The 11,874-nt window shown below is 29.9% G+C and overlaps 4 protein-coding genes across 6 annotated transcripts in view; 3 read left to right on the top strand and 1 right to left on the bottom strand.

The window, feature by feature from the left end:
- Window positions 1-5,827, top strand: part of Nkcc (sodium potassium chloride cotransporter) — a 29,584-nt gene extending 23,757 nt beyond the window's left edge. For all 3 annotated transcript variants that reach the window (XM_072901314.1, XM_072901307.1, XM_072901300.1), the window contains 9 exons: window positions 62-209; window positions 289-530; window positions 627-841; window positions 2,107-2,221; window positions 2,611-2,714; window positions 3,153-3,267; window positions 3,450-3,598; window positions 3,691-3,802; window positions 4,224-5,827. In XM_072901314.1, the coding sequence (XP_072757415.1) occupies window positions 62-209; window positions 289-530; window positions 627-841; window positions 2,107-2,221; window positions 2,611-2,714; window positions 3,153-3,267; window positions 3,450-3,598; window positions 3,691-3,802; window positions 4,224-4,359 (1,336 nt within the window). In that variant the 3' untranslated portion in view covers window positions 4,360-5,827. The remainder of the gene's footprint in view (window positions 1-61; window positions 210-288; window positions 531-626; window positions 842-2,106; window positions 2,222-2,610; window positions 2,715-3,152; window positions 3,268-3,449; window positions 3,599-3,690; window positions 3,803-4,223) is intronic.
- A 386-nt stretch (window positions 5,828-6,213) lies between these two features.
- On the bottom strand, window positions 6,214-8,138 carry Naxd (NAD(P)HX dehydratase). The gene is made up of 3 exons (XM_072901251.1): window positions 7,756-8,138; window positions 6,585-7,556; window positions 6,214-6,376 (listed from the first exon to the last, which is right to left on the bottom strand). The coding sequence occupies exons 2-3, from the start codon at window positions 7,532-7,534 to the stop codon at window positions 6,328-6,330; spliced, it is 999 nt and encodes a 332-aa protein (XP_072757352.1). The 5' UTR covers window positions 7,535-7,556; window positions 7,756-8,138; the 3' UTR covers window positions 6,214-6,327.
- A 316-nt stretch (window positions 8,139-8,454) lies between these two features.
- On the top strand, window positions 8,455-9,836 carry LOC140662843 (small ribosomal subunit protein eS7). Its single transcript, XM_072886502.1, has 5 exons — window positions 8,455-8,561; window positions 8,715-8,885; window positions 9,136-9,317; window positions 9,430-9,580; window positions 9,709-9,836. The coding sequence occupies exons 2-5, from the start codon at window positions 8,715-8,717 to the stop codon at window positions 9,784-9,786; spliced, it is 582 nt and encodes a 193-aa protein (XP_072742603.1). The 5' UTR covers window positions 8,455-8,561; the 3' UTR covers window positions 9,787-9,836.
- Window positions 9,707-10,797, top strand: LOC140662849 (immediate early response 3-interacting protein 1). Its single transcript, XM_072886512.1, has 4 exons — window positions 9,707-9,791; window positions 10,182-10,276; window positions 10,471-10,572; window positions 10,642-10,797. The coding sequence occupies exons 2-4, from the start codon at window positions 10,186-10,188 to the stop codon at window positions 10,695-10,697; spliced, it is 249 nt and encodes an 82-aa protein (XP_072742613.1). The 5' UTR covers window positions 9,707-9,791; window positions 10,182-10,185; the 3' UTR covers window positions 10,698-10,797.
- Window positions 10,798-11,874: the final 1,077 nt, after the last annotated feature.

The raw sequence follows: 11,874 nt of genomic DNA, 5'->3' as shown, positions 1-11,874 counted from the left end.
TTTTTTTTTTATTTGAGAACTTTAAATATACCTTTTCTCTAAAATTTATAATAATTTCTAGATTAAATTCCATCGACGAGCACGTAAAGAATTACGCTCCTCAGATCCTGGCGCTTACTGGTCCACCTAACGCAAGACCCGCATTGATACACCTGGCGAACCTCATCACGAAGAATAATTCCTTGTTAATTTCCGGTGAAGTCTATCCGGTATGTATTATAATGTAATTTTACGCTTGTTATCTCTATCATCATTGTTGCGCCGCTAAATTTCGAAATGTAATTTTAGACACGACTTTCGTATCGATTACGTTCCGCGCGTTTAAGAAGCGGTTATTTCTGGCTACATCAACAACGTATAAAATCGTTCTATCACGTGGTGGAGGATTTAAATCTGGAACGAGGCGCTACTGTGTTGATGCAGGCTACCGGGGTCGGCAAATTAGCCCCCAACGTAGTCCTCATGGGTTACAAGACTCATTGGTCGACGTGCAATCACAAAGATTTGCAGGAATACTTCAACGTCCTTCAGTAAGTCGTCTGACAAATTATTTACTTTAGATTTATTCCAAGATTGTAGTGGAGAATGCATGTTCAAGTTAACGCACATTTTTCTTTAATTTCTAGCAACGCTTTCGATCACAAGTTGGCTGTAGCAATTTTGAGAGTCCCCGAAGGTCTGGACTGCTCTGTTGTCATGAATACGAATGGTGAACACAATGATGATCACAAAGCCCTTGCACAGAGCAGTTACGATTTAGCAGGGAACACTCTGATGCGCGCCGACAGCGATCTTTCTGTGAGCACACAGATTCCCAGAGTACAGAGCGTGCCCACGATAGGTAAAAATCCAGAGTTGGGAAAATTATAAAAGTAACTCGTTACCGTTACTGTTGCTCAAAAAATAACGAATCGTTACAATTTCCGTTACTATTTTTTTACAAACTTTACATAAAAATTTTTTCAATACAAGATCAAATTTTTGCACTAACAAATTTTTGAACATTATTTTACATTAAAGTAATCAAAATGATATAATTTTTTGACAGTGATATCGCTATTGATATAAAGTGTGTAATAATTTTGATAATAATAAATTATTTTAAATAAGAGAAACTTTTGAAAAAAAGTGTAAACAAGAGAGAGAGAGAGAGAGAGAGAGCTTTCTTAAACACGTTTAGATTCTGTAAATGTAAATAAAATAATTTTCTTATTATTAGTTTACTTTCAGAATAGATTTGTAAATATGGTTAAAATCGCTTTCTTCGCGTCATTTTTTTTTATTTTAAAATCTAACACGATACGATAATTTTCATAACATCGAATTCTTGACTAATCATTAAATTATCTGTCTACTTAAATGTTTTTTTTTTTACGAAATAGAAAGGCACTAGAAAGAGATTCCAATAATTTTTATGTGATACTACATTTCAATACTCTTATCAATCTTTAAGTTTCATTTCACGCGTATGTGCACATGTATTTATAGTATATGTTACATGTACCATATAAAATGCGCGCATATGAATGAAACGAAAAATATCTATGTTTCTTTATTTGAAAATTATATTTGACAAAAGTATAGTATATTCAAGTATATTTGAAAAAAATCTCAGACTGCACAGAAAGGTCAAAAGACATCTTAAAGATATTTAAAAGACAATAAGACGTCTTTCAGGCGTTGTCTTTTAAGCATTTTTTATAGATATGTGCTGTCTGGAAAGTAATGATAAAAGTAACTTTTAATTTCGTTACTCGTTATCGAGAAATGTAACGAAGTTACTTTTTCCGTTACAAGTAACGCGTTACTTCCCAACCCTGTAAAAATCAATATTACATTATTAAAAAAGAAGATTATATCGGTTTTTTGTTTTATCTCGATCTCGATATTTATAATCTATTGTTAATTAAAATCGTGCAAAATTGCATCGTTTTATTATTATTCGACGAATAGAATTATTATTTTACCCTGTAAAAATCTATTGAATCAGATAAAAATGTGTTGAGTATACCATAAATAAATCAAAATTGCAATTAAAAAGATTCGATTGATTCAATAAAAATATTGCGCGATAAGTGTGTCTTTCAGCTTATTATTGTTTTACAGGTACTCCATTTGTTACACATACCGATGGGATGCATATGATCAGGGATTCACCAGTACATTGGAATGCTCGAGAAAATTTGAAACAGAAGAAAAAATATGTAATAAATAAATTACTGTAAGTGTAACAACATATAACTTGATCTTTAGCATATTAATTATTAAAAGTTTTTCTTCTCAAATTTAAAATTAACTTTTTCTAACGAAAATTCAATAAAATCGTTAAAATCCATTATTTTTGGAATTTTTAAATATCTGAATAAATCAAGTTTTTAATAATGTTTTCATACATCTAAAATTAATTAAGAAATAAAACTTATTTTCTTATTTATATTATTAAAACTAAACTTGCCACTTCTCTTTAATTTTCAAAAATATTTAATTTAAAAAAATATCTTTGCCAATTACATCTCCAGTCAAAAACTCTTGTGTTGTGAACAAATTTATTCCAAAATTATCGTAAATTAAATCTTTACCTGCTTAACAATTGATTTTCCATCATTTTAGCGAAAAACGCAACGGCATGGCCTCTATACCGGAAAATATAACAGTTTTCCAGAAAAAACATAAGAAAGGAACGATTGATGTATGGTGGTTGTACGATGACGGAGGTAATTTATAAAAATTAAATTTAAGCGTACGATTGATATGTGTTAATAACTGAATATGTCTATTGGCGCCGACTTGGGAAAAATATTACAGGTGGAGGGGAAGGGCAAGAGAGAGAGACAAACATTTCAAATGATGACTTTTATAAAATAATCTTTACATTACCTAGAGAGAATAGACATGCAAAAACAAAAAAGAAAATGTACATTATGATTGTAAAAAATTTGATCGCCAGTCACATCACTGAGTAGCGATCAAAAAGATCAAAATTATTGGAAGGGGAGAGGCGGCATCCCCCAATAAAATTATTGAAGGGGCAAAAAGTGCTCTGTTCCTTCAAAGTCGGCGCCTAATGTCAATGAAGATAAGAGATCGTTCGCATACAGACCTCGTGTTGAAATTACCCTCATTTGTAAATGATAAAAACAATTATTCGATAGGTCTGACGATTCTCCTGCCATATATAATTAGTACTCGCTCTAATTGGGAGACCTGCAAGATAAGAATATTCGCTCTTGCCAATCACAAGCATGATATCGGTGCGCAAGAAAAAGAGTAAGTAAAGAACAAAAGCATAAAACATTTCATAACAAAGTGCACAAACTTCTTTGATAAATTGCCGAAAAAATAATAATTTAATAAATAATGCCATCACCCACACAAAAGTCTTATTATAAAACTGTATTTATTTATACTTATTATTAATTATTACTTATATTATTAAAATTACTGCGTAGAATGGATGAAATAATGTGCAAGGCTCGAATAAAATACAGCAGTTTAAAGATGGTAGATGACATCAGCGTCGAACCGAAACAGGAGACCCTATCTTTCTTCGAAAAATTAATATCCGATTTCCGGTTGAACGATTCTTCGGACAATTCGGGTGAGTCGGCATCATAGTTTTTACTCTAACAATGCATTTCAACATAATCACTCATTATCATTATATGAGCTGCTAATTATGATTATTTTTAGAATGTTATGTCACCGATTTCGAGCTTCAGAATTTACGAGATAAAACGCATCGACAGTTGCGATTGCGAGAATTATTGTTGGAGAACTCGAGTCAGTCCACCTTGGTAGTAATGTAAGTAATAAAATATCAAGCTTTATCATTTCTGCTACAGAATTACATGCACATATTTGTATGCAATAATTTTTATGGTCTTGTAAATTTGATCTAATTAATATTATTTAAAGGACTAGAGAAATCTACAATTTTTTTTCTTGCTTTACATCCGTCAGATATATTAGAATCTATTAATACTATAAATGGATTATTTAAAAAATATATAATTCGCATATGCATAATTTACATTACTTTATCTTACGAACGGGATCCGATAGCGCACAATGCTAATTGGCCAGTAAATATTAGGACCTTCTGGTTCACAACCGTGCTGGTTACCCTAGGCATCGGTCAATGTGTATGGTTGTGTGCTATCGAGACCCTCCCTTTTTTTACATGCTTTTTTGCTGATAATTTAAAATACCTTTGTGATCGATAGGTCTTTACCGATGCCAAGGAAGGGTGCAGTTTCAGCATCATTATACATGGCCTGGTTGGAAACGCTCACGAGAGATATGCCACCAACGATCTTAGTCCGCGGAAATCATTCATCCGTATTGACATTCTACTCGTAGTCTATCGATTATAATCTAGCTATAGTTAATTAATGTGATTTGCGTCAAATTGTTGACGCGCCACGAGAAATCTGTCTCTCCACTTGCAAAGATCTCTTTCCGACCCAGAGAGAGGCGATATATATTCTATATATTCGGGATATTTATTGCCAAAAATCATGTAGATACGCCAATACCTTAACATATGTCTTTGTTGTTATATCTATTATCTTTTCAAGTTCACTTTATGATATTTCATCCTGTCGATTTGTAATTAAGTTAGAATTAAGAGATCCTCTCGTTATATATATAAGTAGTACAACAAGATAACTTTGGTACCTGTAGAACAATGTCTCTCGATGGAGAGACACTGTTTCGCTTCTCTCGACATTACTCACCCAGATAGCGAGCACATATCATTTTGACGTCGAAAACTGGTCATTTCTGGTTCAATGACGTCACGTGATCAAATATAATGTCTAATTTAAAACGTCTTTTTTGTGACGTGTCTTAATGATGTTGTAAAGAAACGTCATAATATCGTAGATTCTTAAGTCATTATAAATCGCCTAAGTATTACTATTTTTTAATTAAAAACTCATTTAATTTTTTATAATATCTTAAATTATTAAAACAATTTTGTATATAATTTTGATATTCACAATAATTCTCTATATCTCAGGGCCTTAACATGAATTTTTTCTATAACCTGGGACTTGAGCATGATATTTGATCATGAATCTTTTCCTCTAGCGTGGACTCGTGAAAAGTGAAGAGTTTCATTAACGAATTCAATATTTGTGAATGAATTTTTAATTTTTTACAAGTTCACGCCAGAGGAAAAGATTTATGATCAAATGTCATTAAAACGTCACTAATAGATCTAAAATGATCATAGAGTCATGTTTTTTTAACGTCTTGAAATGTCGTCATCGGTCTGTGACATTAGTCCGTCATTTTGACGTCATTACATCGCACGTTATATTTGGTTCAAATTGACCATATTTTGACGTCAAAATGTCGTGTGACTGCTACATGGGTCAACTACTCGACGTGCAGTTCATCATAATTAATTAAGTTTATAATTAGAGCGACGCAACGAAAAAAAATGAGAAGGAAAATTTTTGAACAAAAACGTGTTTTGAGACTATAACTTAAACAAGACGTTACGTATATATGACCGTGATATTTATACCGTATATGACATAAACATCATAGCGATGATTAATCGATGATTTTTGACAAAGAAAAAGAAATATTGAATATATGAACAAAAATAAAATTATAATGTTCCTATAATTGTTTTTTTTAAAAAGGAAGAAAATATTTGTAGAATATCCAAAATGAAAACCACCTTTATATCTCGCATTATCATGTTAGAAAATACTATTGTTATATCTCGTATTATCATGTTAGAAAATACTATTGTATAGAAATTTTGATAAATAATTAAGTTCACAATTTTTTCACTGCAATGATACTAAATTATGATGAAGCGAGAAATTATTGATAAAATATATCGAAAACTTTCTTTTCATCATTTATGTAAAAATATGTTTATATTTATTTATAATTATTTTACTGTTAAATACGTCATATGTAAATATAATTCCTTAACTTATTATTTACATTATACATAATGAAGACAAAAATGTATATCTTGTATGTATATAAATCTTTTTTTCAGGAAACATCTAATTATGATTCATAATTGATTCTGTAATCATGATTCAATGTAATTATGAAATAACGTAAAATTATTTCGTCAAAAAAAAAAGATTTGATAATATTAATAAATTATGATATTATTTTATAAAAATATTTATTTATATTGGAATTTTCAAAAAATACCAAAACCATATAAAATACATATAATATATTAATATAATATTTAAGAGCATATCCCTGAGGCCAGTATTTTTCAATTCATATAATGTATTATCAAAGTCTTTTATGACTTATATGTAACGTTACAAAAATGTGTATGCTTCAAGAATCAGTGCTTCGAGTTCGACCTCTTCCATTAAATGAATAAGTTCTAAAATCCACAATAATGGCAGATAACAATCATTGACATCTTATTTACATATACACAATTATATATATATATATATATATATATATATCCCTTTGATTCATTTAATATAAAAGCAATAAACATTATTTGATACTAACATTATTTGATAACAAAAGTAGCACTATGCGCAAACAATACAATTAAAAGAGAAAATTACAATATAATTTACTTGTTGCAATGAGTCTCAAAGATCTTGTTAAAAACTGGCTGTATTTGTTCTAACATATCTGACGTCAACATTCCTCTTTGTCGTAATTTGAAGGCGGATGCATTGCATTCTCGGACTAATCTCGAGGCAGCATAACACGCTACAATCGAAGGTGACAAAGCGCATTCACTGGTTCCTGCAGAGATAGCCCACCACCAGAAGACACTCAAAGAACCAGCTAAAAGGTCTCCCTGTCCACCGCATCTCCTTCCAGAACCAGCCAATCCACACGACACAGTCTCTGTACCTTTATGACCATCCACAATTACATCTTTTGCTCCCTTATGCAAGATTATCACATTCTTTCCAAGAGCCTCTGCCACATGCTTGACATCAGAAACTTTGACTAGGGGAGTAGGCGGAATAGATCTGTCCAGTACTGCTTTGACCAAACGACTAAACTCCATCGCATTTGGTGTTAGAATAACTCCTGGATAATCCTTTATGATTTCTGGCTTCTGACAAACTAAGAACAATCCATCTGCATCAATAATCAATGGTTTTCTCATTTCACGACAGATTGATATTAATTCGACAATCATTTTGAATATCTTTTCATCTCTGCCAAGCCCAGGTCCAATCAAAATAACATGTAGTCGATCAAGCCAAGGTTTTATATGCTTTATCGCATCGTACTGATCCAATACAGGATGAACTATCGGCTCTGGGCTGAATGATTTAATAGGAATGCTGGCATCCTTTGCACAAAATATGTGAACAAGATCAGCGCCGGTCCTTAATGCACTCATAGCTGCAAAGTATGGTGCTCCTGTATATTCGGTACTACCACCAAAAATTCCAATTCTGCCATCCTGACCTTTGTACTTGGTGTTCATTAAATTCGGTATCACTTTTCTTATTCCTTTCAACATACGCTCATCCATAGATGATGATGCAGACATTGTCGACATTAATGCAAACTTGAAATACCTCCTGCAGACAAAATTACAACTAGCAAATACCATATTACAAATTTGAAAGACAATATTTCTCAAAGCATATAAATATGTATTATGCAAAAATCAATTCATTTCATTTTATAGAAAAAACAAAATTAAATTTTTATAAATTCTCCAAGTTATAAATAATGCAATAATTTATATACTATTATCAAATCTTTCTTTATCATTACCTGCAATGCTGATACAGACAAAACTATCTGCGATTAGTATTTCTTTGCACAATACATATGCACATAGAGATGCATGAAAGAGGTCGAACAACAGATGGATAAATATTGTAAGACAAAGACGAATTCATTACTCATGTAAATTGTAATAGCTGCACAACAAATCTTGTGTCAGTAATTTAGAATGGAATACAAATTTTGTTACAAGAAAACGGGTCGCACATAATATTACTATTGTAATACACAAATGTGCAAACAAAAAGAAACGTTTATATAATTAATATATTTTTGTCCAACACGCGTTAATCAATTGACATATACAGATTTACATTGTCAAAAAACTGACGAGCCAAACACGAAAGAGATCCTACGCCAATGTCATTTTAAGATTCAAGAATATATACCTTTGACTATATAAGTATTAGAGGGTCTCTAGTTAGTTGTCAAATAAAAGCGCCATCAGTGACACTAAGAACTGAAAATTAAATACAGTTTATGTATTCGCTTGATTTTGCTATAGAATATGCAGCCTGCTAGCAGTCTATATACTTATAAAGTCAAAGATATAAACAACTTTTTTAAAAAGTTTATCGGGCATACCGATTGGTTGGACATAGAGAATTTCTAGGCTTTCGAAAGTTTCTTTTAAATCTAGTATATTTTTATCGTTAAGTTGGTACGAAATATTTTAATGTTGTGGTGACATTGATTGTAGTAAGATCAGAACCTCGTGGTTGCGTGGTTCTAAAGACGTGTTAGAGGTAAAATAGAAATTCATAAAAGGGAAGAAAAAAAAGATAATTAGCAAGGTATGCGCATTTTTTTAAATATTGACTAAAATGCAGTATTTGAGTATGTAATGCTCCATATTATATAAGTGGATAATAATTTTTTAAGTTATATATTATGATGTGATTATGGTATAGGCTCCCAATAATGTCTTAACCCCAAAATCTTTTCAGATGTTAACGACGAATGCAAAGATTATTAAAAGCGGTGGGGCTGAGCCCGATCAGTTCGAGGTCAGCGTTTCTCAAGCTCTCCTCGAATTGGAAATGAATAGCGATCTCAAATCCCAGCTGAGAGAGCTCTACATCACTAAAGCAAAAGAAATAGAAACAAACAACAAGAAGGTAAATTTTCCATTCCTTTTGTTTGCATATTTTCAGTATGTTCCTATTTTAATATCGATACTGCAAACCTCATTTTTTCATGTCCAGTATACAAAGATCTATAAAAAAAAAGAAAATTCTTTTTTTTATAGTTTGCAGGCATATGTGCATGGATTCAGTTTTGTTTAAAGTCCTATTCGTACATTTCGATATATAAATCATGTTTTAGTTTTTAAGAAAGCCATATTATAACAGTTTTATCTCTTTGCAGTCAATCATTATATATGTGCCAATGCCAAAGTTGAAAGCATTCCAGAAAATTCAAACAAGGCTAGTACGTGAATTGGAGAAAAAGTTTTCTGGAAAACATGTAATGTTTATTGGCGAACGTAAAATCTTGCCCAAACCAACAAGGAAAACCCGTACCAAGAACAAGCAGAAACGTCCTCGAAGGTAAGAAAATAAAAAAGAATATAACTAACATGTTATTAAAAAATTATCTGTAGAATCCTGTATGTGTATTTAATTGTGTGCAATTAATATTGTATAATATATCTTTATTTAGCCGTACTTTGACTTCTGTCTATGATGCGATATTGGAGGATTTAGTGTATCCTGTAGAAATCGTTGGCAAGCGTATCAGAGTGAAACTTGATGGATCACAGCTTATTAAAGTTCATCTCGATAAAAATGAACAGACAAATATTGAACATAAGGTACATTTGTTTATTATTTATTTATTTTTTTTTTTTTTCTTCTAGAAAACATTGTGTTTATATGACAACACTTTATTATATGTATGACAGATAAGTAGATTTCAATGTGCGTGTATTTCTTTTGACAGGTTGACACTTTTGCTTCAGTCTACAAGCAATTGACTGGACGGGATATCACATTTGAATTTCCTGAATCTTATGTATGATAAATGTAAGAAAGATAAGATGAAAAGTATCTGAACCAATAATTTTATTATGTACTACACTTTTTATTCTATTGTTCCCTATTTTTTAATAGTTAGTATTAGTTTTTATTAATTAATGACTATTGAATTAATATAGAATTATTTGAAGAATTTATGGCAAATGTAAGAGTCCTTGCAAGATATTTTTAGAAAGAAAAATTAAGTAATTGTATAACAAACAAATATTATATATGCTATGTTTATCAAATGTATCAATTGGCTATGAAAAAAATTTCTGAAGATTTTAAAATTATTTTCGGTGTTGAAGAGAAGGATAATATAAAGATAAAGTGTAGCTAAAACAGAGTGCTTTTGTAAAAGACGATCAGTCGGTAATGATGGCATGACAATTCTAGCAATATGGCGTTTACACTGTGGACACTTTTCGAAGCAACTTTATTATGTTTAAATGCAGTTTGTATTTTAAATGAAGAAAGGTTTCTCGCTAAAGGTAATAATCAAACACGTTTATTATATCTATCCGTTTTATTTGTTATTCTTTTCTAATTAAATATTTTATGCAATAAATATAATATATTATAGGTTATAATGTGTTTTAAAAAATAATCTAAATAGAATGTATGTGTGTGTATATGTCGTTTTTAATTATTACATTAAAATTAACATTGAATATTTTTATTATAGTTGGTTGGGCATCATGGCAAAATGTGCAAGGATTTGGAGAACCTCCAACAGCTAAATCACAAATATTGAATCTTATTAAGTCGATAAGAACTGTTATGAGGGGTAAATAATTTTAATACTGATTATTTAAGATTTTAATTATTACATCTTTTATATAATGTTTATTTTCAGTTCCTTTGATATTCTTTAATATCTTGACATTAATTGTGAAGCTTATACTTGGCTGAGAAGGAAGAATTACAATGTAAATATTGAAATGGAATGTAAGTCAGAGTATTGAGTAATGAGCACGAGAAAATTTATTAAATTATATTATTTTTATCTTTATACATGTAATAAAGCAGTATTTTGTAATTTTTATCATAAGTCTGTTTACAAAAGAGAATGATAATAGATTAACCATTCCAATATAAAACAATATGTGATGTCTCTTATTAATTTCTTCTAAATTAATTATAATAATTTATAAGAATATGTATCATCCAATTTGTACTATACAATAAGTTATCGATTTATGATATTTTTGTAGAAATTTTATATATATAACTAATATTATGTTTGAATTACATAAATTTATATGTTTGACAAAATCTAAATTAGACAGTATTTAACAATGACAGTGCTAATGGATGATATGTATTTCATGAATCATTGAAAATGAAATTGATAAATTTTTATAGTTTAGATTACATTGGCTGTATTGTCGATTTGCATTTATGATGAAAGACGCAATAAGATAATTTGATTAATTAAAAAATAGATTTTTTTAATTACTCTTAAAAAAAATTTTTATCATTTTTTATAAAAAGACTTTGATATAAGTTTTAATACATCTTTATTAATGTTATTATGCAATATGTAATTATGTATATGGTAACACATATTCAGGAAAATTTAGAAATGATTAATGAATACCACATTGCTACATTGGATTAAAGACTGTATAGCTGAATAAGCATACTAAAAGTGCCCCTGAAGAGTTTTCAAATAACATTTTGCCTGTCATGTTCTCACTGTAAAAAAAATTTTTTCTCAAAATTTCAGCCCTCTAATTATTTTCTAAATTATCGAGAAAAACGTCATTTTCAATTTTTATTTTTCTTTTCTGTAAATATTTGAGATAATCCCATATCGATTTTTTTCTAAAAAAAAAAAAAACATTTATCAACAAAAGACACAAAAAAATATTTTTTCATTAATTTCGAATAAAAGCTCGATTTTGAAAAAAAGATTGAAATTAAGAAATGGCTTTTTTTACCATGTTCCTTTCAAGGTTCAATCACCAAACTTTTATAGAATACTCTTTTTATATGCCTCAATACTCTCAAATTTTTTCAAATTTTTCGAGTTGGTGCAACATGATGAAAAAAATGGAAAATCTTTTTTCTTTTATTATTTTTTGAT

This window comes from Anoplolepis gracilipes, chromosome 1, assembly GCF_047496725.1.
Source record: "Anoplolepis gracilipes chromosome 1, ASM4749672v1, whole genome shotgun sequence".
Taxonomy (NCBI): Eukaryota; Metazoa; Arthropoda; class Insecta; order Hymenoptera; family Formicidae; genus Anoplolepis; species Anoplolepis gracilipes.
The sequence above is the reverse complement of the archived record's forward strand: the minus strand, read 5'-3'. Positions and strand labels throughout refer to the sequence as shown.

Excerpts from the sequence above, each read along its gene's own strand:
- LOC140662849 (XM_072886512.1), top strand. The coding sequence starts at position 10,186 with ATGGCGTTTACACTGTGGACACTTTTCGAAGCAACTTTATTATGTTTA. Across the intron at positions 10,277-10,470 it reads AGAAAGGTTTCTCGCTAAAG|TTGGTTGGGCATCATGGCAA; the intron begins GTAATAATCAAA and ends TTTTTATTATAG. Across the intron at positions 10,573-10,641 it reads GATAAGAACTGTTATGAGGG|TTCCTTTGATATTCTTTAAT; the intron begins GTAAATAATTTT and ends GTTTATTTTCAG.
- LOC140662843 (XM_072886502.1), top strand. The coding sequence starts at position 8,715 with ATGTTAACGACGAATGCAAAGATTATTAAAAGCGGTGGGGCTGAGCCC. Across the intron at positions 8,886-9,135 it reads TAGAAACAAACAACAAGAAG|TCAATCATTATATATGTGCC; the intron begins GTAAATTTTCCA and ends ATCTCTTTGCAG. Across the intron at positions 9,318-9,429 it reads AAGCAGAAACGTCCTCGAAG|CCGTACTTTGACTTCTGTCT; the intron begins GTAAGAAAATAA and ends ATCTTTATTTAG.
- Naxd (XM_072901251.1), bottom strand. The coding sequence starts at position 7,534 with ATGTCGACAATGTCTGCATCATCATCTATGGATGAGCGTATGTTGAAA. Across the intron at positions 6,377-6,584 it reads TTTGAGACTCATTGCAACAA|AACTTATTCATTTAATGGAA; the intron begins GTAAATTATATT and ends TGTGGATTTTAG.